The sequence below is a fragment of the Lacerta agilis genome, chromosome 1, assembly GCF_009819535.1.
Source record: "Lacerta agilis isolate rLacAgi1 chromosome 1, rLacAgi1.pri, whole genome shotgun sequence".
In the NCBI taxonomy this organism is placed as follows: Eukaryota; Metazoa; Chordata; class Lepidosauria; order Squamata; family Lacertidae; genus Lacerta; species Lacerta agilis.
This window is the reverse complement of record NC_046312.1, coordinates 8966157-8990063: the sequence shown is the minus strand read 5'-3', so window position 1 is coordinate 8990063 and position 23907 is coordinate 8966157. Positions and strand designations below refer to the sequence as shown.

The following is a 23907-nucleotide window of genomic DNA, read 5'->3' as shown; positions in this document are numbered from 1 at the left end:
GCCCCTGGGGGGGGGGACTGGGATCCATCTTGGGCAGGTTGGCGGAAGGCTGGTTGAGAGAGATGCCTTGGACCCCAGGACTGCACTGCTGTGGGGTACAAGCCCATCTTGAAATGACCGTGCTGTAAGATCTGGACTCCCTCCATGCAGACTGAAGGTGGCAATAGGTGAATAAACCATATTTCTTAAAGCGATGACAGTCTCTGCTGTGTCTCGATTCTCCAAAGGAACACAGAACCTGGCTGAGTGCCTGGGACCCCATAGAATCTTGCAGACAGCGGGGGGGGGGCACCCAATTTTTGTTAACAACACTAATGCGTTCCACCTCCTCCTCTCTGAGCTGCACATGAGCATCTTCTCGCTAAATGTGAAATCGAGCCATAGCTTTTTGTAATTTACAGTGAGTCTTGCAGGCAAACCCTCCTGCCTTTTTGCAGAACATTTATTTTGATGAAACAAAACCAGGGTGGGAGGGAAGAGAGAGAGAGAGAGAGAGAGAGAGAGAGAGAGAGAGAGAGAGAGACATAGTCAGACAGACAGGTGTTCAGCTTCCTGGGTGCATGTGTTTCCTGTTTGAAGGTGCTCTTTAATCTCAGACTAGAAAGAGTTGCTATAGAGACCCCTCCTTTCTATTTAAACATGAGCACGCGCTGAAAAGAACAGGACATTCAAGGACTGGAGAAAGCCTACCCAAGCTTAACGGCTTTTGCTTCCACTGATCCTTTTTAACCTTGATTTGTTTAAAAAAATCATCTTGATGTTTTCCTGCTGGTGGTTGCTGTTTTAATTGTTTGCACGTTGCCTTGATTGCCAGCTGTCCGTCGGGTGTTTGGGAAGGGATGTTCTAAGGGTTTTGCAAGCCCTGTGCTCAGAGCAGTCATACCTCCCGAGTGTCCCTATTTTCCAGGAACAGCCCCGGAACTACAAAAACCATTCGATTCCTGGCTTCTTATTTGAGTCCAGAATTTCTCTATTTCCCCTGCCAGTATCGTCGAGCTCAGGGAGGAGGAGGATGAGCCGGCCCTTGCCCTGAGCGGCTGCAACATTGGTGGCAGTGAAGGAGCATCCCATGGCCTCTCCGTGGTCCTGAATGAGGTAACTGAGCCCCTGAAGGACACAGGTGCACAGTCTGGGAGTCATTTTGGACTCACAGCTGTCCATGGAGGCACAGGTCAATTCTGTGTCCAGGGCAGCTGTCTATCAGCTTCATCTGGTACACAGGCTGAGACCCTACCTGCCCGTGGACTGTCTCGCCAGAGTGGTGCATGCTCTGGTTATCTCTCGCTTGGACTACTGCAATGCGCTCTACGTGGGGCTACCTTTGAAGGTGACCCGGAAACTGCAATTAATCCAGAATGCGGCAGCTAGACTGGTGACTGGGAGCGGCCGCCGGGACCATATAAAACCGGTCCTGAAAGACCTACATTGTCTCCCAGTACGTTTCTGAGCACAAGTCAAAGTGTTGGTGCTGACCTTTAAAGCCCTAAATGGCATCGGCCCAGTATACCTGAAGGAGCGTCTCCACCCCCATCGTTCAGCCCGGACACTGGCCGAGGGTTCTGCAGCCAACTGGAACCCGCACTGGACGTTCGGGTTCCAAAAGAACGTTCGCAAACCAGAACATTCACTTCCGGGTTTGCAGCGTTCAGGAGCCAAAACATTCGACTCGCAAGGTGTTTGACTTCCGAGGTACAACTGCATGCAGGGATTTATGTTATGCAAAATGAACCATGGAAAGAGAAGAAGGGAAGTCACTGATATTTTAAGGTTGTTTAAATGAATATTCTGAAATGTAAAACAGAAAATTGATAAAAAATTATGCAAAAAGAGGAAGAGACGTCCCTATTTTCATCTGATGAATGTTAAAAGGGTATAAGCTCTTCAAGCATAAAACATGGGGTTGGCCAAGTCCCTTTTTCTGCAGTACCCAAATGCCCAAGAGCAAGTTTTTTGCCAGGCACTTGGGGAGCACTGACAATGGACTTTGGCAGGGCACTTGTCCTGCCCACCAGTCTGTGTTGACCTGCAGGGGTGGGAAGGAGAGGGAGAGGGAGGGGGAGAGGGAGAGGGAGAGGGAGAGGGAGAGGGAGAGGGAGAGGGAGAGGGAGAGGGAGGGAGGGAGGGAGGGGGAGAGAGAGAGAGAGGGAGAGAGAGACCTTTGGTCTCATCCAGCAGTACTCTTCTTACTACCCCTAAATCCCCATGACTCCCCATCACATGGGGGGAGGCGTGTGAATACAATGGTACCTCAGGTTACAGACGCTTCAGGTTACAGACTCCGCTAACCCAGAAATAGTACCTCAGGCTAAGAACTTTGGTTCAGGATTAGAACAGAAATCGTGCGGCGGCAGCAGGAAGCCCCATTAGCTAAAGTGGTACCTCAGGTTAAGAACGGTTTCAGGTTAAGAACAGACCCCCAGAACGAATTAAGTTCTTAACCCCAGGTACCACTGTATTTTGCCACATCTGGAAGCGGCGTAACTCATTGGCTTAAGGAATTTGGGTTTTGGCTGTGAGCGGCTCCTTCCTTCTGGCCAGAGTTACCTGCGATGTGAGGAACAGACAACCTGTCCCCGAAGTACCTGCCTCTTCTGCTTGGAGCACCGTAACGCTTGGCATTCTTCCCATCCTGTTTCATAATTCTGCTCCTTAGAAATGGTTGCTGAACGCATTCATTTTCCAAGGCTGTGCAGAGTGAATAACTCTCTTCCGAGCTCAAACAATGTTCCTCCTTTGAGCCCAGCGGAATGATGTCATCAGCATTAGATTTAGCTGAATATGTCCTTCACTGCAATCCACTCCCAATACAACAACTGAATTTATATACGTGTGGTGGAAGGGAAAAAAATAAGAGGAAAAGGGGGAAAGCAATATCCATCTAACAAAGCAAGCAATTACGGGAATGGCCCTGAAATGGTTTTTTGTGGTTCCACCATCAAAAGTGAAGGGTTCTTATAAAATATAAAAACGTAAAAATCCAAATAAGTGGGTGTTTGAATGGAGTTTTAAGATACCGGGTGTATTTTTAGAATGTAAGAATAGCAGAGCCAGCCTTTTATCTCTGTCCCACAATGCAGACAGACAAGCTACTCAGAAGAGGCTGAATGAAACCCAGGCAAACACGACTTCGCTGCTTCTTATTCAGCCCAACAAACCATTGTGTGCTGGTGATGGAACAAGCAACAAGCTTCAGGGCTCTCCCTGTGGCTCGTCTTCTCGGTTTGTTAAAATCGCAGGTCCCTGCGACATCCAAACCAGGGAACTGGTTTAAGCTCTACTTACAAATCAAGACAGCAACCCACAGTTCAATCCTAGTTTACAAGCCAGGACTGTACGCAGCACTTAAACCTACGGCAAACTTTTCTTTAAAAAAAAAAAAAAAAGGCTGGGTGGTTAGAACGTTGGACTGGGACCCAGGAGACCTGGGTTCAAATCCCTGCTCAGTCATGAAGCTCACTGGGTGATCTTAGGCCAGTCACGGGCTCTCAGCATGACCTACTTTACAGGGGTGTTTGGGGGATTAGAGGAGGTGGGGAAGGTCCATGTATGCCACCAAGAAGCTCCTTGGAGGAAAAGGTGGGATATATAGCAATAAATAAACAGACAAGTAAGCTATGGTTTCCCCAGTAGTAATGTATGGAAGTGAGAGCTGGACCATAAAGAAGACTGATTGCTGAAGAATTGATGCTTTTGAATTATGGTGCTAGAGGAGACTCTTGAGAGTCCCACGGACTGCAAGAAGATCAAACCTATACATTCTTAAAGAAATCAGCCCTGAGTGCTCACTGGAAGGACAGATCCTGAAGTTGAGGCTCCAGTACTTTGGCCACCTCATGAGAAGAGAAGACTCCCTGGAAAAAACCCCGATGTTGGGAAAGATGGAGGGCACAAGGAGAAGAGGACGACAGAGGATGAGATGGTTGGACAGTGTTCTCGAAGCGACTGGCAGGAGTTTGGCCAAACTGCGGGAGGCAGTGAAAGATAGGCGTGCCTGGTGTGCTCTGGTCTATGGGGTCACGAAGAGTCGGACATGACTGAACAACAAAAAAAGACAAGTATTGTAAGATTTGAGTACAATTAAGCAGAAGACATCAAGAAGTTTCGACCACAGCAAACTATGGCAACTTCTTAAAGAAATGGGAGTGCCTGATCACCTCATCTGTCTCCTGAGAAATCTCTATGTGGGACAAGAAGCTACAGTTAGAACTGGATATGGAACAACTGATTGGTTCAAAATTGGAAAGGAGTACGATAAGGCCGTATATTGTCTTCCTGCTTATTTAACTTATATGCAGAATTCATCATGCTAAAGGCTGGACTGGATGAATCCCAAACCGGAATTAAGATTGCCGGAAGAAATATCAACAACCTCAGATATGCTGATGACACAACCTTGATGGCAGAAAGTGAGGAGGAATGAAATAACCTTTTAATGACGGTGAAAGAGGAAAGCGCAAAATATGGTCTGAAGCTCAACATCCAAAAAACTAAGATCATGGCCACTGGTCCCATCACTTCCTGGCAAAGAGAAGGGGAAGAAATGGAGGCAGAGATTTTACTTACTTGGGTTCCATGATCACTGCAGATGGTGACAGCAGTCACGAAATTAAAAGACACCTGCTTCTTGGGGGGGGAAAGCAATGACAAATCTAGACAGCATCTTAAAAAGCAGAGACATCACCTTGCCGACAAAGGTCCGTATAGTTAAAGCTATGGTTTTCCCAGTAGTGATGTGTGGAAGTGAGAGCTGGACCATAAAGAAGACTGATCGCTGAAGAATTGATGCGTTTGAATTATGGTGCTGGAGGAGACTCCTGAGAGTCCCATGGACTGCAAGAAGATCAAGCCTATCCATTCTTAAGGAAATCAGCCCTGAGTGCTCACTAGAAGGACAGATCCTGAAGCTGAGGCTCCAATACTTTGGCCACCTCATGAGAAGAGAAGACTCCCTGGAAAAGACCCTGATGCTGGGAAAGATTGAGGAGAAGGGGACGACAGAGGATGAGATGGTTGAACAGTGTTCTTGAAGCTACCAACATGAGTCTGACCAAACTGCGGGAGGCAGTGGAAGACAGGAGTGCCTGGCATGCTCTGGTCCATGGGGTCACGAAGAGTCGGACATGACTAAACGACTAAACAACAACAAGCTGGTTAAACACACACACACACACACACACACACACACACACCTGTGCATCTTATAATTCATAATGAATCGTAGGAACAGAATCCTGCAGCCTAGGCAGCAGGATTTAATCTCTGCTCATTGGCTGAGAGATGGGAGCAGATCCACGAGAGGGTGAGGATTTAAAAGGGAAGGGAAGGGAAGGGGGAGACATGCAAAGGTCTTTGCATGTCTCCTCCTTCTAATTTCCTAATCTCAAGCAAAGGCAGAGGACTGGATAAATCCCCTCCTTTTTCAAAGGAAGGGGAAGGGACAAAAAGAGGCATATTTTGCAAGCAAAGCCTTTGAAACAGGCTCCTTTAAGGGAGGGGTGGAGGCTGCTTCAAAGAGTGCTTTGCAAGTCTCCCCGTGTTCCTTTTTTAAATCTCTGACACTGGTCCAGTGCCAAGGACCTTCTGGCGGTTCCCTCCCGGCGAGAAGCAAAGTTATAGGGAACTAGGCAGAGGGCCTTCTCGGTAGTGGCGCCCGCCCTGTGGAACGCCCTCCCATCAGATGTCAAAGAAATAAACAACTATCTGACGTTTCTGAAGGCAGCCCTGTTTAGGGAAGTTTTTAATGACTGGTGTTTTAATGTATTTTTAATCTTTTGTTGGAAGCCACCTGGATGGAAAACCCAGCCAGATGGGCGGGATATAAATAATTTTTTAAAAAAAAAATAGACTTGAAAAGCCACAGAAATATGCCAACAGGTGGGAGGCCCCATGTCTCCTTGCAAAAAAGAGAGGAAGAAACGTGGATCTCTATTTTCCTGCTTTGAAATTGTAACACGAGCCCTTGCAGGAGAACTGCTGCACTCATCTTTCAAAACTGTTTGTAGGCTTCATCCCCTCAGAAAGGGCAACCAGGCCCGCAGTGTTCATCAACTGTGGTAGGCACTAAAAAAAAGTTAGTCAGGGTGTATATTTTCCTGCACAAAGACCTCTGGGTGGATCTGACACACACACACAAATGCCAAGTGCTCCTTTGCCTGCAAATTTCATCCACTTAAGTAAAAAAGGAAGACGTTGCCGCTGTTTTAGATTCCCCATTATTGTCATTGAGGTCAAAACAGAACTTGAGATTTAACAGGGCATATTCAGACCCGAATAACAGATTGAACTGGAATGAAACAGAGTGGATCTGAAACATTAATAATAATAATAATAATAATAATAATAATAATAATAATAATAAATTATTTGTACCCCGCCCACTCTGGGCGGCCTCCAACAGATATTAAAATACATTTAAAATATCACAGGTTAAAAACTTCCCTAAACAGGGCTGCCTTCAGGTATTTTCTGAATGTCAGATAGTTATTTATCTCTTTGACCTCTGCTGGGAGGGTGTTCCACAGGGCAGGTGCCACTACCAAGAAGGCCCTCTGCCTGGTTCCCTGTAGCTTTGCTTCTCAGACTGCTTGTGGCTGCTACAGGTACAAGAAAAATCTATCGACTTAGAAGGAAGAGGAGGAGGAGGAAGAGCTGAGTACAGAAGGACATAAAGATATCTGATCAGCCACCTTGCTACCAGGGCAGCATTCAGGGGGGGGGGGGGCAGAAGTTCCAGCCACTAGGGGGTGCTGGATTATCAACTGCCTTAACTATCTGAAGAAGTGTGCATGCACAAGAAAGCTCATACCAAGAACAAACTTAGTTGGTCTCTAAGGTGCTACTGGAAGGAATTTTTTAATTTTTTATTTTGTTTTGACTATGGCAGACCAACACGGCTACCTACCTGTAACTGCCTTAACTATGTCTCAAACCTACAGAGCAACTAGTGAAAAGCAGATATTCCCAGCTTGTGGGGAACAAACCAAATTCTAAGTAACTGGCAGCCCTCTGCCAAGTGCTGCAGTTTCAACTGTGGTTTGTTAACTATGGTTGATGATAACCATGGGCTTAGCATTATGTATAGCAGACCATACTTTTGTTTGGTATTCTGAATCGGCCAGAAAATTTTATGTCGATCTTTTAAAAATTGCAAACTGATGTATTTCAATAATAGCTGCCAAGAATGTGAAGGGGAGAGGAGAAGTATCTGCAGCTGCAGGATTTTATAAAGCCTTGAAAAGTCCTCGTTTCCCAATCCCCTTCATAGCGATTGCTACGACATCCTTATCTGGAAAGGGATTCTGGCAGGCAAACGTGTTCTGTAAGAGCAGGCATAGGCAAACTCGGCCCTCCAGATGTTTTGGGACTACAACTCCCATCATCCCTAGCTAACAGGAGCAGTGGTCAGGGATGATGGGAATTGTAGTATCAAAACAACTGGAGGGCCAAGTTTGCCTGTGCCTGTGTAAGAGTGACTGCATGAATCAAAGTGATGGAAGCCACATTCTCGGGGGCAGAGCAGGCAGGGTTTGCAGCTGCCTTACATTATTTTTGGGCATGATCACCTGTGATCCGTTCATACCAAATGGACTTAACACCCACAACCTTCAGGGTGTGAGCGCACAAGACGTTCCTAAAAGGGAGAGGTATCCCAATATTACAGTGCTCTTTCATTGATTAACTCATTCCGTGACATTAACCAGAAAGCCTCTGAGAATGAATGAAACAACATCCATGTTGCAAGAACAACTGCTTTCATCTTACCTCCGGGCTCCAGGCCGACGAGCTGTCCGTGGCGTCGTTCCCTTCGAACCCTTGGTTGCTAAAAGCCGTCTCCATTTCCAAGCTCCCCTCCGTCTCTTGCCGGCTGAGGCTGGGCGTCGCGCTGACCTCCACCCCGGGGTTTTTGGGCTGCCCAGAGCCCCTGCTCTCCGACGCCGTTCTGGAGTCGAGGGATAGATGGTCATCTTCGTGATAAGAGAGGTTGTCTTGGTAACTCAGTTGGCTGAACCCATCGAGATCTAGCACATTTTAAGAGCAGAGAGGAAAATCATTTCGGGGGGGGGGGGGATTAAGACCAGCCGTTTCTTTATCCCTCACGTGTGCAGATGCTTTAATCCACTGCAGCGCAGGGCCTAGAAGTGATAGCTATGCATGAGGGACTTGGGAATCCTGAGCCCCCAAAGGAAGAACACCTCCTTCCAACAGAATGGCAACGAAAGAGCCAAACATGCTTCTCCCTTGAGAACCAACCTCTTCGCACAAAAGGGCCTCTTCGCACAAAACCCAAGGAGTTTTGTTTTGAAGTGCACACCTGAAAATGTAGGGTGAGCGACGAGCAGCTGTTTGAGAGCATGTGCATCATGTACGTGAAAGTCAGTGTGGAGAACCTCTGCTCCCTTGCGTGACATCTTCGGGAGAAGAACAGGCTAAGGAGTGAACCCCCATCATTCAGCCCGGACACTGAGATCCAGTGCCGAGGGCCTTCTGGCGGTTCCCTCACTGCGAGAAGCAAAGCTACAGGGAACCAGGCAGAGGGCCTTCTCGGTAGTGGCGCCCGCCCTGTGGAACGCCCTCCCATCACAGGTCAAGGAGATAAATAACTACCTGACATTCAGAAAACACCTGAAGGCAGCCCTTTTCAGGGAAGCTTTTAATGTGTAATATTTTTGTATCTGATTTTTGTTGGAAGCCGCCCAGAGTGGCTGGGGAAATCCAGCCAGATGGGCGGGGTACAAATAATAATAATAATAATAATTATTATTATTATTATTATTATTATTATTATTATTATTATTATTAACCCTGCACAAATCCAGAGTGGAGTCCCTAAGATAGTGCGATGGCGCCTTGTACGCCTCATTCTGGCAGGGATGCCAACTATAGGGGGCAGAAGGGGCTCCAGCCCCCTCAACATTTGAGCCCTCCCTCCAATACTGAGGGAGCCACCATCCTCCGCCGCCCCCAGGCGAGCACTGGCCCACTGGGTAGGGGCGGGAGGCGAAGAGGACAATTCCCACCCTCCAGGCTCTCCCACCATGATTGCAAGTTGTTGGGCACAACCCATCGCGCCTGCCTTCCGGCAACTCCTGCAGCCAAGCTGGTGCCCAACGTCTTGCCCTGCTTTCCTCTGGACCACATCAGAGAGGCCGAGAGGAGGGTCTTGTTGTCTGGGCAGCCCAGGACCTCCAGACACTCTGCCCAGGCTTGCACCGCAAGGAAGTCATTTCGGTGCTGCTAACACAGCAGTTTGGTTTCACCCTTGGAGGCGCACTCCATTGTCTCTCAAGACAGAGAACTTCCTGACAGTGAGAGCTGTTCAGCAGTGGAATTTGCTACCAAGGAGTGTAGTGGAGTCTCCTTCTTTGGAGGTCTTCAAGCAGAGGCTTGACAGCCATCTGTCAGGAATGCTTTGATGGTGTTTCCTGCTTGGCAGGGGGTTGGACTGGATGGCCCATGTGGTCTCTTCCAACTCTATGATTCTATGATGCCAACAGGCCAGGAGTGGTTAGAGTGACTGACTAGAACCCGGAGGCCAGGGTTCAAATCCCCACATTGGGTGGCCTTGAGCCAGCCACTATCATACTACCTCACAGGGTTGTCTCGAGGATAAAATGGAGAGGGGAAGGAATTTGTACACCACCTTGATCTCCTTGGAGAAAAGGCGGGATATGGATCTAATCAGAACATCCTGTTTCTCTATATCAGGGAAGGAGAGCCTCAGGCCTAGAGGCCGAATGTGGCCCTCTAGACCTCTGCACTTGGCCCTTGGACTTCTCTCCAGACCACATCCCAAACTGGCCCTCCTTCCGTGTTTTTGCCTGGCTAGATGTGCCCTTGAACTCAGATAATGTCTCTTGCTTGTCTGGCTAGATCTGTCTTGGGTGCTTTAGCTGAGATTCCTCCATTGCAAGGGGTTGGACTGGATGACCCTTGGCGTTCCCTTCCAACGCTACGATTCTATGACGGAGGCAGGGGAGTGCAGAAACTCGCGTGCTCTACTAAGGTAAGATGTACACTTGCTCCTCTGCCCGCTTTTGCCTTTGCTGAGTCGGTAGAGCACAAGGCTCTCAATCTCAGAGCTGCGGGTTCGAGTCCCAATTAGGGCAAGATCCCTGCACTGCAGGGGGCTGGGCTAGATGACCCTGGGGGGTCCCTTCCAACTCTGCAATTCAATGGTTCTTTGAAGTCGCCCAGAAGCAGCCCTGAAATTGTTTACCACCCTTCATTTGCTAGAGAAGAGGGACAAGTCAGGGAGATGGAAGAAGCCACCCGGGAATAATGGGAAGCCTTTCCTTGGGCAAAACTCTGCAGGGGTGACAAGACATTTAACGTTTCAGCTGCGCTCAAGTCTGCAGCCTATGAAAGCCCTGCTGAAATCAGCACAGCTTTACAGTTTGGCCCTGTGCATCTTCACGAGTCGGTTCAACGGGGCTTCCAGCCAAGTTGAAAGTGTGCGTTTAGGTTTAAAACCACACGGTCCAGTTCTTATGCACAGAACGAGTCCAGATGGCATTTCCCCACTCCCCAAACCATGGCTTATGCTCATGAAGGCTCCCAGCTCTGCTAAAATCAAACAGGACTCGGCTCACGCAGCAGATTGCAGCTCCAAAATCAACAAGGACACAATTGATATATATACATTTGGGGCATGTCGGAGCGGTGGGCTGAAAAGGCAGGTTTTATAAATGTAAAAAGAAGTAAGTAAAAAAGCGCTGCAGGCTTTTCAGAATAGAAGACATGCCTCTCTAGTGAGATGTTACATTACACACTTCCCACACAACGTTTGCCTCCCCACCGTGCCTTGTGGATTTGGTCTGCAGCCAGGATATTGGCTATTATTAAGGAATGCAGTTTGAGGGATTCAGTTGCGATGGTTGAATCTTGCAGACTAGGTGGGTGAAAACTGTGTTCTGTAAAATCTCGGGGTTCGCTTGGCAACTTTGTACCAGTGCTGTCAAGTATCCCGTTTCCCCCGGGATTCTCCCTTATTTCAAGCAGTTTCCCGCTGCTCTCCCTTATTTTTTATTTCTCTTAAATTTCCCGTTTTTAATGGAAGCAGCTCCTCCCCTGCTGGCCAGGGACTGGGTGGGAAGACCTCGCCTACTTGGAGAGAAAAGCCTCAGCCCTCAAAGCAAGTGGGAGCCGTTTCCCGTGCTTACAGGGGGGTGTATTCCTCCCCCTGCATCAGCCCCTATCCGTTGCCACCGAGCCCCTCAGCCGGCCAATAGGGTTAGCTGGCGGGCAGAGCCTGGCTGCCTTTGAGCAGCTGCTGCTTCCTGTCCTGTTTTGATGGGATCTGACAAGAAGACGATGGGGCTCCATTGCGTGGAGCACATGGCTGCCCTCCTCTTTGCTCCGCTCCGAGCCCGAGCCCGCTTGGAGTTTACATTGCTGCTCCGCCCACTTTTGCTTCTGGCTCCGCCCACCACTGACATGTGACTGTCCCCGGGATAGGTGAGACTGCTGATCCCTTATTTTCAAATCCGAAACTTGACAGCTATGCTTTGTACAGTGGCACCTTGGTTCCTGAACTCAATCCGTTCTGGAAGTCCATTCGACTTCCAAAATCTTCGCAAACCAAGGCACAGCTTCTGAGTGGCTGATGAGCCCCGGAAACAATGCCGACAGCCGAAACGGACGTCCGGCTTCTGAAAAACGTTCGCAAACCGGAACACTTACTTCCGGGTTTGCGGCATTCAGGAGCCAGTTTGTTTGGGAGCCAAGCCAAGCCAAGCCATTCAGGAACCAAGATACCACTATACAGGAATGTGGGGGAGCCTATGACTGCAGGGTTCCTCGGGGAGAAATTCACTAATGGCGAACAAGCTTTCCTGAAAAGATTTTCCCTTGCAAGGAAGGGGAGCATTGAGGTTCATCCTCAGGTGCAAAGTAAGACCTAGGAAATGTCCTGCAGGAAAGTGAGTGGGTTCTGTAGAATGCTGCCCAGAATCCTCTGCCATTCGCAAGGTTCTCTGGGGAGTTGATCCACAGAGGAGTCTTGGGAGATGTGTTTTTCTCGGGTTACGGACTGTTTTGTTACACCTTTGACGTTCTCGTCATGAGAGGCTGCGCCTTTCAACTGAGATTCAAAATGCAGAATCCTTTCAAGTCTGGGGAAGACGGTGTGCGCACACCAGCACATCAGTTCATTTTTTTACTGCTTTTGCCATTTCCTGCAAAGCCACAGAAACTGAGTCTATCCTTGTTGGACTTCTCGGAGCAAACCATCTCTTGCGTTTGACTGCTTTTTTTTTTTTTCTTTTTTGGACAGAGCTGGATAATACCTTCGCACTCGGAGGCCTCAGAGCTGTACTCTTCGTGGTTCGACAGCAAGCGGTTGAATTTGGGCCTGCGCTCGGAGCCGGCTTGTGTCCCTTTCTCGGAAACCCCCGAACGGAAGCTCTGCGAGCGCGAAACGGAGATCTCAAACTGCTTGATCACCTCGTCGTCGCTGTCCGAGGAGGTGGTCAGGTCTTCGTCTTCCCCGTAGCTATTCACTGGGAAAAAAGAGCATACACACACACAAAACACGTACAAGGAGGAATTTTTGACAGCTCGTGGAGAGGGATGCAGAGAAAATGACAGTTCCCACATAAGAAAGTGGCTTTCAGAAAATGAGAAACAAGACACTTGGAGCTTTGGTTACTGAGTGTCTTGTGAATGTAAGGACATAAGTTGAGACCTGCTGGGTGAGTCCAGCATCCTGTTCTCACAGTGGCCAACCAGATGCCTATGGGAAACCAGAAAGCAGAATTCAAGTACAGGAGCCCTCTCCCCTCTGGTGGTTTCCAGTTAGTAAAAGGGTAAAGGGACCCCTGACCATCAGGTCCAGTCATGTCCGACTCTGGGGTTGCGGCGCTCATCTCGCTCTATAGGCCGAGGGAGCCGGCGTTTGTCCGCAGACAGCTTCCGGGTCATGTGGCCAGCATGACAAAGCTGCTTCTGGCGAACCAGAGCAGCGCACGGAAACGCTGTTTACCTTCCCGCCGGAGCGGTGCCTATTTATCTACTTGCACTTTGACGTGCTTTCAAACTGCTAGGTGGGCAGGAGCTGGGACCGAGCAACGGGAGCTCACCCCGTGGCAGGGATTCGAACCGCCGACCTTCTGATCAGCAAGCCCTAGACTCTGTGGTTTAACCCACAGCGCCACCTGGGTCCCCGGTTTCCAGTTAGCAGCCATCAATAGCCTCTCCTCTAAGCGACTTCCCTTGACTTTCTATGTCCCTTCCTATTGGCGGAATCAACAAGAAATATTTCACTCCCGCTTCCCCATTATACCCCAATCAATTTTTCCTTTCCTTTCCAATGAACCGGATGGGTTTCGGTGGAGAGAAGTTGCAATGGTAGTTTGCATTCACTTGCTTCCATTTAAAATAATTGTCAAAGCGGTGATTATATACCGGGTATCGGGTGGTATATAAATTCAATGAAGAGGAGGAGGAGGAGGAGGAGGAGGAGGAGGAGGAGGAGGAGGAGGAGGAGGAGGAGTGGTACCTCGGTTTTTGAACACATTTCAGAAGCCGAACATGCCACGCGGCTTCCGTATTGAGTTTTCTGTAAATAAATGCTTTGGTTTTCAAACGTTTCGGAAGTCAAACGATCTTTGTGAATGGATTACATTCAAGAACCGAGGTAGCACTGTATTTTCAGGATTATCTGAAGATGTGTGCATGCACACGTAAGCTCATTCCAAGAACAAACTTAGTTGGTCTCTAAGGTGCTACTGGAAGGAATTTTTTTATTTTTTATTTTGTTTCAGGATTATTGATGCACATAAAAATGTGACACGTTCCTGCAAGAGAGCATCGAATCCAGAGAGCCTCTGCTGCTGAGCAAGCTTCTAATCCTCTTTTATTCTGTCAAGCACCAAGGAACATGCAGAGGATCTAGGAAGGCGCCTTCTATTAAGTCAGACCATTGGGTGAATCTACTTCAGTACTGTCTGCACTGACTGGCAGCAGCTCTCCAGGGTTCCAGCCATGGAGTCTCTCCCAGACCTGCCTCAAGATGCCTTTAGGCCCCAGTGTTTCTCAAGCTTGGGCCCCCAACTCCCAATAGGACCAGTGGTCAGGGATGATGGGAGCTGGAGTCCAGCAACAGCTGGGAACACTGGTTTGAGAAACTGTTCTAGATATTGATATTGGGTCATAAAACCTTTGACCCAAGTAGTGCTGCTGGCCGGCACTGCAATCAATCACCTTTACGATCGTCTCCGACATCAATGGCGCCCAGGCACACTTCTGCTGCGCCCTGAGCGTTCTTCAGTCCAGCAGAGTTAAATCGCAGCGTCGGGATGGCTTGCTGAGGTCTGCTCCGTGGCGTCGTGAAATAACTTGACAGACGCCAGTGCTACTAAACTAAACTAGGCTTTATTTAGTAGCACACACACACATGTCCTACAGACTTGAGCTGCATGCTTGCAGCAAGCTAACATTCAGCAGTAACACAAAACAATAAGGCTGAGAAGAAGGCAGAGGGGAAAGTGAAACCAAACCTCCCCTTTTCTAGACAAAGGAAAAGTGCCCGTATTACAGTGGGCAAGGCTAGACTCCCAGGATCAGAACGCCTCTTGCATCATTAACTCTAAGATGCCCAGAAAACCTGACAGAAACACTGGGGGATTGAAACCTGGGGCTTTCTGAATGCAAAGCAGATGCTCTCCAGCTGATCTACAAAGCAAAAGAGTTTGCAGCAAGGCCCTCATCTGGGCAAGAAGCTCGGATCTGCAGCTGAAATGACAGCCATGCAGACCAGCAATTCAAACCCTGTTTCAGTCTTGCCCCTCCCGTCCCCAATGTTTTATGCTACCGGTAACATTCTCCTTTCACTTCCTCCCCCACAACAAACCCTCTGTGAGGTGAGTGGAGCTGAGAGACTTCAGAGAAGTGTGACTAGCCCAAGGTCACCCAGCAGCTGCATGCGGAGGAGAGGAGACGCGAACCCGGTTCCCCGGATTATGCGTCCACCGCTCTTAACCACTACACCACACTGGCCCCCCAACGTCGCAGGCATTGGTTGTGCTGAAAAACTGCTGCAACCGGCCTCGGCTGGTGCCAGAACTGTGTTCCTTTATTCCCAAGGGTAAGCAACACAAAATAGTAACACGCCCGACAGCTGGTGTGTTCATATGCTCATGCTCTCCCTTTCTAGCGCGCACGCACACACACACACACACACCAGCTGTCCCTCGCACCCACCGCTCCACGAGTTCCCAAAGGAAAGCTTCCTCCCGTTCTGTTTTCCCCTGGCGCAGATGGCTGGGAAATTTGAGATGCAGCACAGCGCCTCTTTTTTTAATTCCAATTAGCAGGGGTGGTGGCATCGGAACATCTGTTCTTTTATAACCAAGGATCTGCACTGGGCTCACAAGGTTGTTTTCCCCAAGGCCAGAGCTCACCCTGGAAGTACCTCGGAGGTGCCGTTTAAGGACGACACAGGGAGCACAAAGTTTCCGGGCTCAGGCGCAAGGTAGGGGAGCCAGGAGAGCCAACGACAACGTAAAACCAAGGGCACCGTACTGATCCCATCGGCAGGGAAATACACATGAATTTGGGAGAGTCCGGGCTGCAAGCAGCATCAACGGCATACCCTCCAGCATTCCAAGGGGTCATAGAACTGTAGAGTTGGAAGGGACCCCAAAGGTCCTCTAGTCCAACCCCCTGCAATGCAGGAATCTCAGCTAAAGCATCCAAGACAGACGGCCATCCAACCTCTGCTTAAACACCTCCAAGGAAGGAGATGTGCATCTTTCAGAGTCGTGCTCCCGCGCAAGTCAGCTTGATCAATGGTGTGGGAGTCGGGGTTCAGCAACGTCTGGCGGGTGCCACATTGGTCACCCCTGGATTAATCTAAAGCCGTGTTTCCCAAACTTGGGTGTGTTTTCAGACTGCAGTTCCCATCGCCCCTGCTAGGGATGATGGGAGTTGTAGTCCAAAAACAGCTTCCCCCCCCCAATTTTGTAAAAACACTGATCTAGCGGAACACCAAATACCTGTACCTGATTCAGCAAGGTTCTTTTATGAAAGTCTCTTTCTACACACACACACACACACACACACACACACACACTTCCATAGCTATGAAGGAAAACAGCACTTGCAAACCCTCTTGAGAAGCAGAGGGAGATAAAATACTCTCTCTCCCTTCCTCCCACACAGCAGCTACATCACGGTAGCCTGGAAACCTACAGACCTTTCGACCGCTTGCACATTGTTCGGGTTCCAGAACGAAGATTGACAAGCAAGTGGTTTCAGGGGTGGAAGGAGCAGGTCTGAGCCATGACACAGCCTTTCAGAGCCAGTTGGCAACGCAAGGCAATTAAGGCTCCACAAGGCTTTGTTCCTTGCAACTTCAGAAAAAAACGAAGGGTTCAGCCACCCGTTTGTTTGTCCCATACCTAGAAAGCGTGGGTGTGAGCGGTTCTGCCTCTGCCTTGCCACTTTTCTCCTGAAAGCCTGCTCTTTGGCGCTAGATAGGGAAAAGGATCAACCCGGTGAAAACCAGAAACTCCAACATTTCTCTGGTGAAAATAGGGATGTCCTAGTCAGAAGCTACTAACATGAGTTTGGCCAAACTGCGAGAGGCAGTGAAGGATAGGCGTGCCTGGCGTGCTCTGGTCCATGGGGTCACGAAGAGTCGGACACGACTGAACGACTGAACAACAACAACAACAGTCAGACACGGGTGGCGCTGTGGGTTAAACCACAGAGCCTAGGGCTTGCCGATCAGAAGGTCGGCGGTGAGCTCCCATTGCTCGGTCCCTGCTCCTGCCCACCTAGCAGTTCGAAAGCAAGCAGTGCAAGTAGATAAATAGGTACCAGTCCGGTGGGAAGGTAAACAGCATTTCCATGTGCTGCTCTGGTTTGCCAGAAGTGGCTTAGTCATGCTGGCCACATGACCCGGAAGCTGTACGCCGGCTCCCTCGGCCAGTAAAGTGAGATGAGTGCCACAACCCCAGAGTCATCTGCAACTGGACCTAATGGTCAGGGGTCCCTTTACCTTTACCTAGTCAATAATAATAATAATAATAATAATAATAATAATAATAATACAGTTACACGTAGGTAGCCATGTGGCTCTGTCATAGTCAAAACAAAATAAAAAATAAAAAATCCTTCCAATAGCACCTTAGAGACCAACTAAGTTTGTTCTTGGTGCACCTTGGTTGACGAACGCCTTGCGGCTCGAACGTTTTGGCTCTCAAACGCCACGCCTTGGTTTCTGAACATTTTGGAAGTTGAACGGACTTCCGGAATGGATTCCATTCAACTTCTGAGGTACCACTGTAATAATAATGTTATTATTTATACCCTGCCAATCTGACTGGGTTGCCCCAGCCACTCTGGGCAGCATCCAACACACACACACACACACACACACACACACACACACACACACCAGGACTGCCTTCATATGTCTAAAGGTTGCATAGTTACGTATCTCCTCAGCTCGTGGGTCGCATAACTCCATACCCTCCAAAAATTCTCCGATGAAAATAGGGATGTCCTGAGGAAAAGCGGGACGTTCCGAGATCAAATCAGAAACTTTCCCTGGAAAATAGGGACACTGGCAGGTCCTGCGACTGTTGTAAAGCCCGGGCCTACCTTAGATGGCTGTTGTAAAGATTGTTGTTGTTGCTGTCGTTTAGTCATGTCTGACTCTTCATGACCCCATGGACCACGGCACGCATGGTAAAGATTACTGGTACCTCCCAACATATATGATACGTGTTGCACACTCTATACTAAGCACAAAGAAAGCAATCCATCTGCCATCACTTCCAGGTTCTTTGGAAATACTTGGCAAGCTTCCCTCGCTTCGTGCCGTTTGGAGAAGTCGTGCTGCAGCCACCTTGCTGGCTGCTGCATTCACTAAGCAAAGCCCAAGTTCCATCTTTGAACTGGCTGGCTGCTCTCCAATGTGCTCATCTCGTGTTTCGCTTTATTCTGTATAAACTACCCAGGCGAGACAGTCAAGTGGTCCGACCTAGTCTTTTGCTTGGTGAAAATTGGCTCCTCTGCCAATCCTCAGCTATTATCAGATTTGTGATCTCACTATCCCCAAAAAGGCTACTCAGACGCTGGATTAATTAAGGTTATGACTCAAATCAGAGGCAAGTGTCAGAACGAGACGCTTCATTGCATACAATATTCGCGCTGCATATTTCTGTTTGGTAAACAATGTATCTCATGGAAATCGGCACATCTTGGCAGCCAAACTAGAGAGCGGAAAGCTTTACAAATATAGACTGTCCAGAACCTCAGACGTATCTGAGACATTGGCTCTTGCTGCATAAATGTTCGCTGGCAAACTCAGAGCCAAAATGAAGCATTAACTGCAAAAGAGAACCACTGGGTTACAATTCGAGAGGCATCTCTTGTGGACTGAATAAGAACTAAGGTGTGCTGTTGTTTTAATCAGCACACTTTGTGTCTCCATTGGCTTACCAATGGCTGGATGTCTGTGCTATCGACACCTGAAGCAGACCAACACAGCTACCTCTCTGGAAACTGTAACATGGGAGGCTGCCTAATATGGAGGCAGATCACTGCTCCATCTAGCTCACCACCCGCCCTGCCATGCGGGAATCCCTTCCGGACAACCGCAGTGCCTGGAGATGGACAGGCCGTGCATCCACAGCAAGGACCAGAGGAGGAATGGCTGCTGGGAGGAGCACAGAGAGAAGAAACGCTTTGGTGCACCTGCAGCCTGGACATCCCTTTTAGAAACCACGTTCAGAAGCAAATATATTTAAGTTGTTTGGTGCATTTATGGTCAGGGTAGCCAGCAGGGTTAAAGAAATGGGAATGCCTGATCACCTCATCCGTCTCCTGAGAAATCTCTATGTGGGACAAGAAGCTACAGTTAGAACTGGATATGGAATAACTGATTGGTTCAAAATTGGGAAAGCAGTACGACAAGGCTGTATATTGTCTCCCTGCTTATTTAACTTATATGCAGAATTCATCATGCGAAAGGCTGGGCGGGAGGAATCCCAAACCTGAATTAAGATTGCCGGAAAAAATATCAACAACCTCAGATACGCTGATGATACTACCTTGATGGCAGAAAGTGAGGAGGAATTAAAGAACCTTTTAATGAGGGTGAAAGAGGAGAGCGCAAAATATGGTCTGAAACTCAACATCAAAAAAACTAAGATCATGGCCACTGGTCCCATCACCTCCTGGCAAATAGAAGGGGAAGAAATGGAGGCAGTGAGAGATTTCACTTTCTTGGGTTCCATGATCACTGCAGATGGTGACAGCAGTCACGAAATTAGAAAACGCCTGCTTCTTGGGAGAAAAGCAATGACAAACCTAGACAGCATCTTAAAAAGCAAAGACATCACCTTGCCGACAAAGGTCCGTATAGTTAAAGCTATGGTTTTCCCAGTAGTAATGTACAGAAGTGAGAGCTGGACCATCAAGAAGGCTGATCGCCGTAGAATTGATGCTTTTGAATTATGGTGCTGGAGGAAACTCTTGAGAGTCCCATGGACTGCAAGAAGATCAAACCTATCCATTCTCAAAGAAATCAGCCCGGAGTGCTCACTGGAAGGGCAGATCCTGAAGTTGAGGCTCCAGTACTTTGGCCACCTCATGAGAAGAGAAGACTCCCTGGAAAAGACCCTGATGTTGGGAAAGATGGAGGGCACAAGGAGAAGGGGACGACAGAGGATGAGATGGTTGGACAGTGTTCTCGAAGCGACTGGCAGGAGTTTGGCCAAACTGCGGGAGGCAGTGGAGTATAGGGGTGCCTGGCGTGCTCTGGTCCATGGGGTCACGAAGAGTCGGACACGACTGAACAACAACAACAACAACAAGCCAGCAGGGTTCCCCCCAGATAATGCGGACTACAACTTCCATTCCTGACCATGGCTAATGGTAAGGGATAATAAGAACACAGGAAAAGACCTTGCAGGATCAGGCCAGTGGCCCATCTTCTCCCTATCTCCTGCCTTCATGGGGCGAGGCAACCAGAACTGTACACGGTATTCCAAGCATGGTTGCATCTTTTAACCGAAATGCAGTAAAAAAAAAATCCATGTTTTTCAGCGGAACCTAAATAAAGTCATTGGCTAGCCCCGATTTCAGTCTTGACAGTTGCAAAGCAAGACTTCGCTGTCTGCCGTTTTAACTTCTCTCTCTCTCTCTCTCTCTCTCTCTCTCTCTCTCTCTCTCTCATATATGTATCGAGGCCCTTTATGTTCCAAACAACAAGAACACAGTGTCAGGCCGAGAGGCCGGAAGCCTTCCGTTTTCATAAACACGAGAGTTAAAAGTACAGAACGCTGGGGGTGGAAGCGTCGATGCTAATCTAAACCATTCAAGGTGAACTGCGTCTCATTCGCCTCTCCCGTATTCCAACGATTATCTCTTCGCTTGCAAATGCCAAATGTTGTCAGCTGTCAACAGAACACTTCTCTTTGTTCGCAGCGTGCAAGTAAACATTTACCTCGCAGCATGCAGGGAGGAAGATCTGCCAGAAAGGACATACTCTCCGGGCAGAATTGCACAACACAGAGGTGTAGAGCGGGGCCTTGATAACTCTTTTCCTCACAACACCCTGCTCATCCTTCTCTGCCCTGCTGCCCTCAAAATGGTTTGGGAAAAGACCATAAGGAGGGCCGTGATAGAACTTATCCAACACCATAGAATCATAACAAAATAAAAAATTCCTTCCAGTTAACACCTTAGAGACCAACTAAGTTTGTTCTTGGTATGAGCTTTCGTGTGCATGCACACTTCTTCAGATACACTGGAACAGAAGTCGCCAGACCCTTATATATAGTGAGAGAGTGGGGAGGGGTATTACTCAGAAGGGTGGTGGGAATGGGGGATTGGCTGATAGGTGTGGAAAACCTGTTGACGACTGTTAACGACTGCAATTGGTCTTACGGGAAAAAGCAAGGGGTGAGATGGCTAAAGATAGCTTTGTCATGTATAATGAGATAAGAATCCAATGTCTTTGTTCAGACCAGGTCTCTCCATGGTTTTAAGTTTGGCAACCAAAATGGTCAAAGGCCTGGAAACAATGCCTTATGAGGAACAGCTTAGGGAGCTGGGTATGTTTAGCCTGGAGAAGAGAAGGGTAAGGGGTGATATGATAGCCATGTTCAAATATATAAAAGGATGTCATATAGAGGAGGGTGAAAGGTTGTTTTCTGCTGCTCCAGAGAAGCGGACACGGAGCAGTGGATTCAAACTACAAGAAAGAAGATTCCACCTAAACATTAGGAAGAACTTCCTGACAGTAAGAGCTGTTGGACAGTGTGATTTGCTGCCAAGGAGTGTGGTGGAGTCTCCTTCTTTGGAGGTCTTTAAGCGGAGGCTTGACAGCCATCTGTCAGGAATGCTTTGATGGTGTTTCCTGCTTGGCAGGGGGTTGGACTGGATGGCCCTTGTGGTCTCTTCCAACTCTATGATTCTATGATTATACATGACAAAACAAAATAAAATTTTCTTTCCAGTAGCACCTTAGAGACCAAGTTTGTTCTTGGTATGAGCTTTCGTGTGCATGCACACTTCTTCAGATACACTGAAACAGAAGTTTCACGACAAAGCTATCTTTAGCCATCTCACCCCTTGCCTTTCCCTGCAAGACCAATTGCAGCCGTTAACAATCGTCAACAGGTTTTCCACACCTATCAGCCAATCACCCAATCCCACCACCCTTCTGAGTAATACCCCTCCCCACTTTCTCACTATATATAAGGGTCTGGTGACTTCTGTTTCAGTGTATCTGAAGAAGTGTGCATGCACACGAAAGCTCATACCAAGAACAAACTCACTTGGTCTCTAAGGTGCTACTGGAAGGAATTTTCTATTTTGTTTTGACTATGGCAGACCAACACGGCTACCTACCTGAAACTGGAACCATAGAATCATGGGGATGGAAGGGACCAATCTCAACTAGATCATCCATGACTGATGGCCATCCAACTTCTGCTTAAAAACCTCCAAGGAAGGAGATTCCACCGCCTCCTAAGGGAGACGGTTCCACTGTCGAACAGCTCTTACCGTCAGAAAGTTTTTCCTGATGGTTAGTTTGAATCTCATTCCGTATCTCCTTTCACTACCTTCTTTATCAGGCTGAACATCTCCAACTCCTTCAACCGTTCCTCATAAGGAACGCTTGGTTTCCATACCCTTGATCATCTTGGTTGCCCTCCTCTGCACACCTTCCAGCTTGTCCATATCCTTATTAAATTGTGGCATCCACAACAGGACACGGGATTCCAGGTGTGGTCTGAACAAGGCAGAATACAGAGTGGCACTATGACTTCCCTTGATCTGGGCACTAGACTTCTGTAGGTGCAGCCTAGAATAGCATTAGCTTTCTTTCCATTTCTAGTGGAATTTGCTGCCAAGGAGTGTGGTGGAGTCTCCTTCTTTGGAGGCTTGACAGCCATCTGTCAGGAATGCTTTGATGGTGTTTCCTGCTTGGCAGGGGGTTGGACTGGATGACCCTTGTGGTCTCTTCCAACTCTATGATTCTATGATTCTTTGCTGCTGCATCACACAGAAGCCCACCAGATGCCTAAGAGAAGCCTCCTAGCAGGACCTGAGTGCAGCAGCACTTTCTCCCCATTTCTGATTCCCAGCAAACGGCCCCCAAATAGTGTGGCTAGCAGCCATCGAGAGCTTCACCCTCCATGAATTTGTCTAATCCTCTTCTAAAGGCATCCAAGCTGCTGGCCATATATTGTGGGAGCAAATTCCAGAGCCTAACTAAGCGCAAGGGCGAAAAAGTGCTTTCCTCTGCCTGTCCTGAATCTTCCAACATTCATCTTCCTTGGATGATATCAGGTTCTCGGACGATGAGAGAGGAGGGAAGTGTTTCTCTGCATCCACTTTCCCCATACCATGTGCAATTTTGTAAGCCACGTTTTGATCTAACAGGGCAAAGGCAAAAGCGCTTCCAAACAAGCCCTGAAGCTCTCGTGTCCATGAGTTGCTATTCCTGCATCGCAGGGGGGGCTGGACTAGATGTCCCTTGGGGGGCCCTTCCAAATCTACAATGCTATGATTCTATGATGCAAATATCACACCAGTCTTCACTCCACGATCCCATGATTAGATCTGCAGAATATATTTAAAGCAGAGAATGCTGGGAATTATAGTTCTGTGAAGGGGGAAACTACAGTTCCCGGTATTCTTTGGGTTAGAGCAGTGCACTTTAAAAGCACTTTGGATGTGCTTTAAATGCATTTCTTCAGCCGCTAGGATTCCCACCCCCACCACCCCAAGAATGTTCTTAAGACACTACTTTTCCTGTTGCTTTTGCACAGGGGGAGGAAAAAGCCCCACCAAGGTAACATATGTGCACACAGTAGAGTCTATGTTGGGATAAGAACATAAGGGTTTTTTACTCTTCCATCATCAGCAACTGCTAAATGAAGAGTGTCTATTTTCTTCCGGTACTTTACTATTAGCAAAAGGGCCCTTCTGTCATCCGCCCGAAGCGCTTCTATGGCAACAAAAAGCATTCAAGTGTCGCTCTTGTTTTGTGCCAATTTATCCTTAAAAGCTTCTATTATATTTTGGGGAGCAGGGAGGAAGATGGTGCATTAAGAATACGTACAGCCAAGAAAGCAACATTTAAAGATTTTTTTCAAAAAAAAAAATGCAGAGGCACAAAAGAACCCCAGAATTTCACCGAGCTGAAAAGGCAGCGAGGCAATTTTTCCAAATTGCTTAGGTGGGGAAAACACACGCACCGAGAGAGATACACACACACACACATACACACACACACAAAATTGATTCTCTCTTCTTTCACAGAATGTCAGGCTGCCCGCCCATCTGCTCGCTTTGCTTTATTTCCAAAATCAAAACAAGATCTGACTCCTCTCCCCACCCCCTTCGCCACCACGATCGCTTCCACTCAGAAATGGAATTGTCAAT

General features: G+C 48.2%; 1 protein-coding gene across 1 annotated transcript in view; it reads right to left on the bottom strand.

The window, feature by feature from the left end:
* Positions 1-23907, bottom strand: part of SYT16 (synaptotagmin 16) — a 103105-nt gene that overhangs the window by 12635 nt on the left and 66563 nt on the right. The window contains 2 exon segments of the mRNA XM_033174339.1: positions 7762-8018; positions 12285-12497. Coding sequence (XP_033030230.1) covers positions 7762-8018; positions 12285-12497 — 470 coding nt within the window.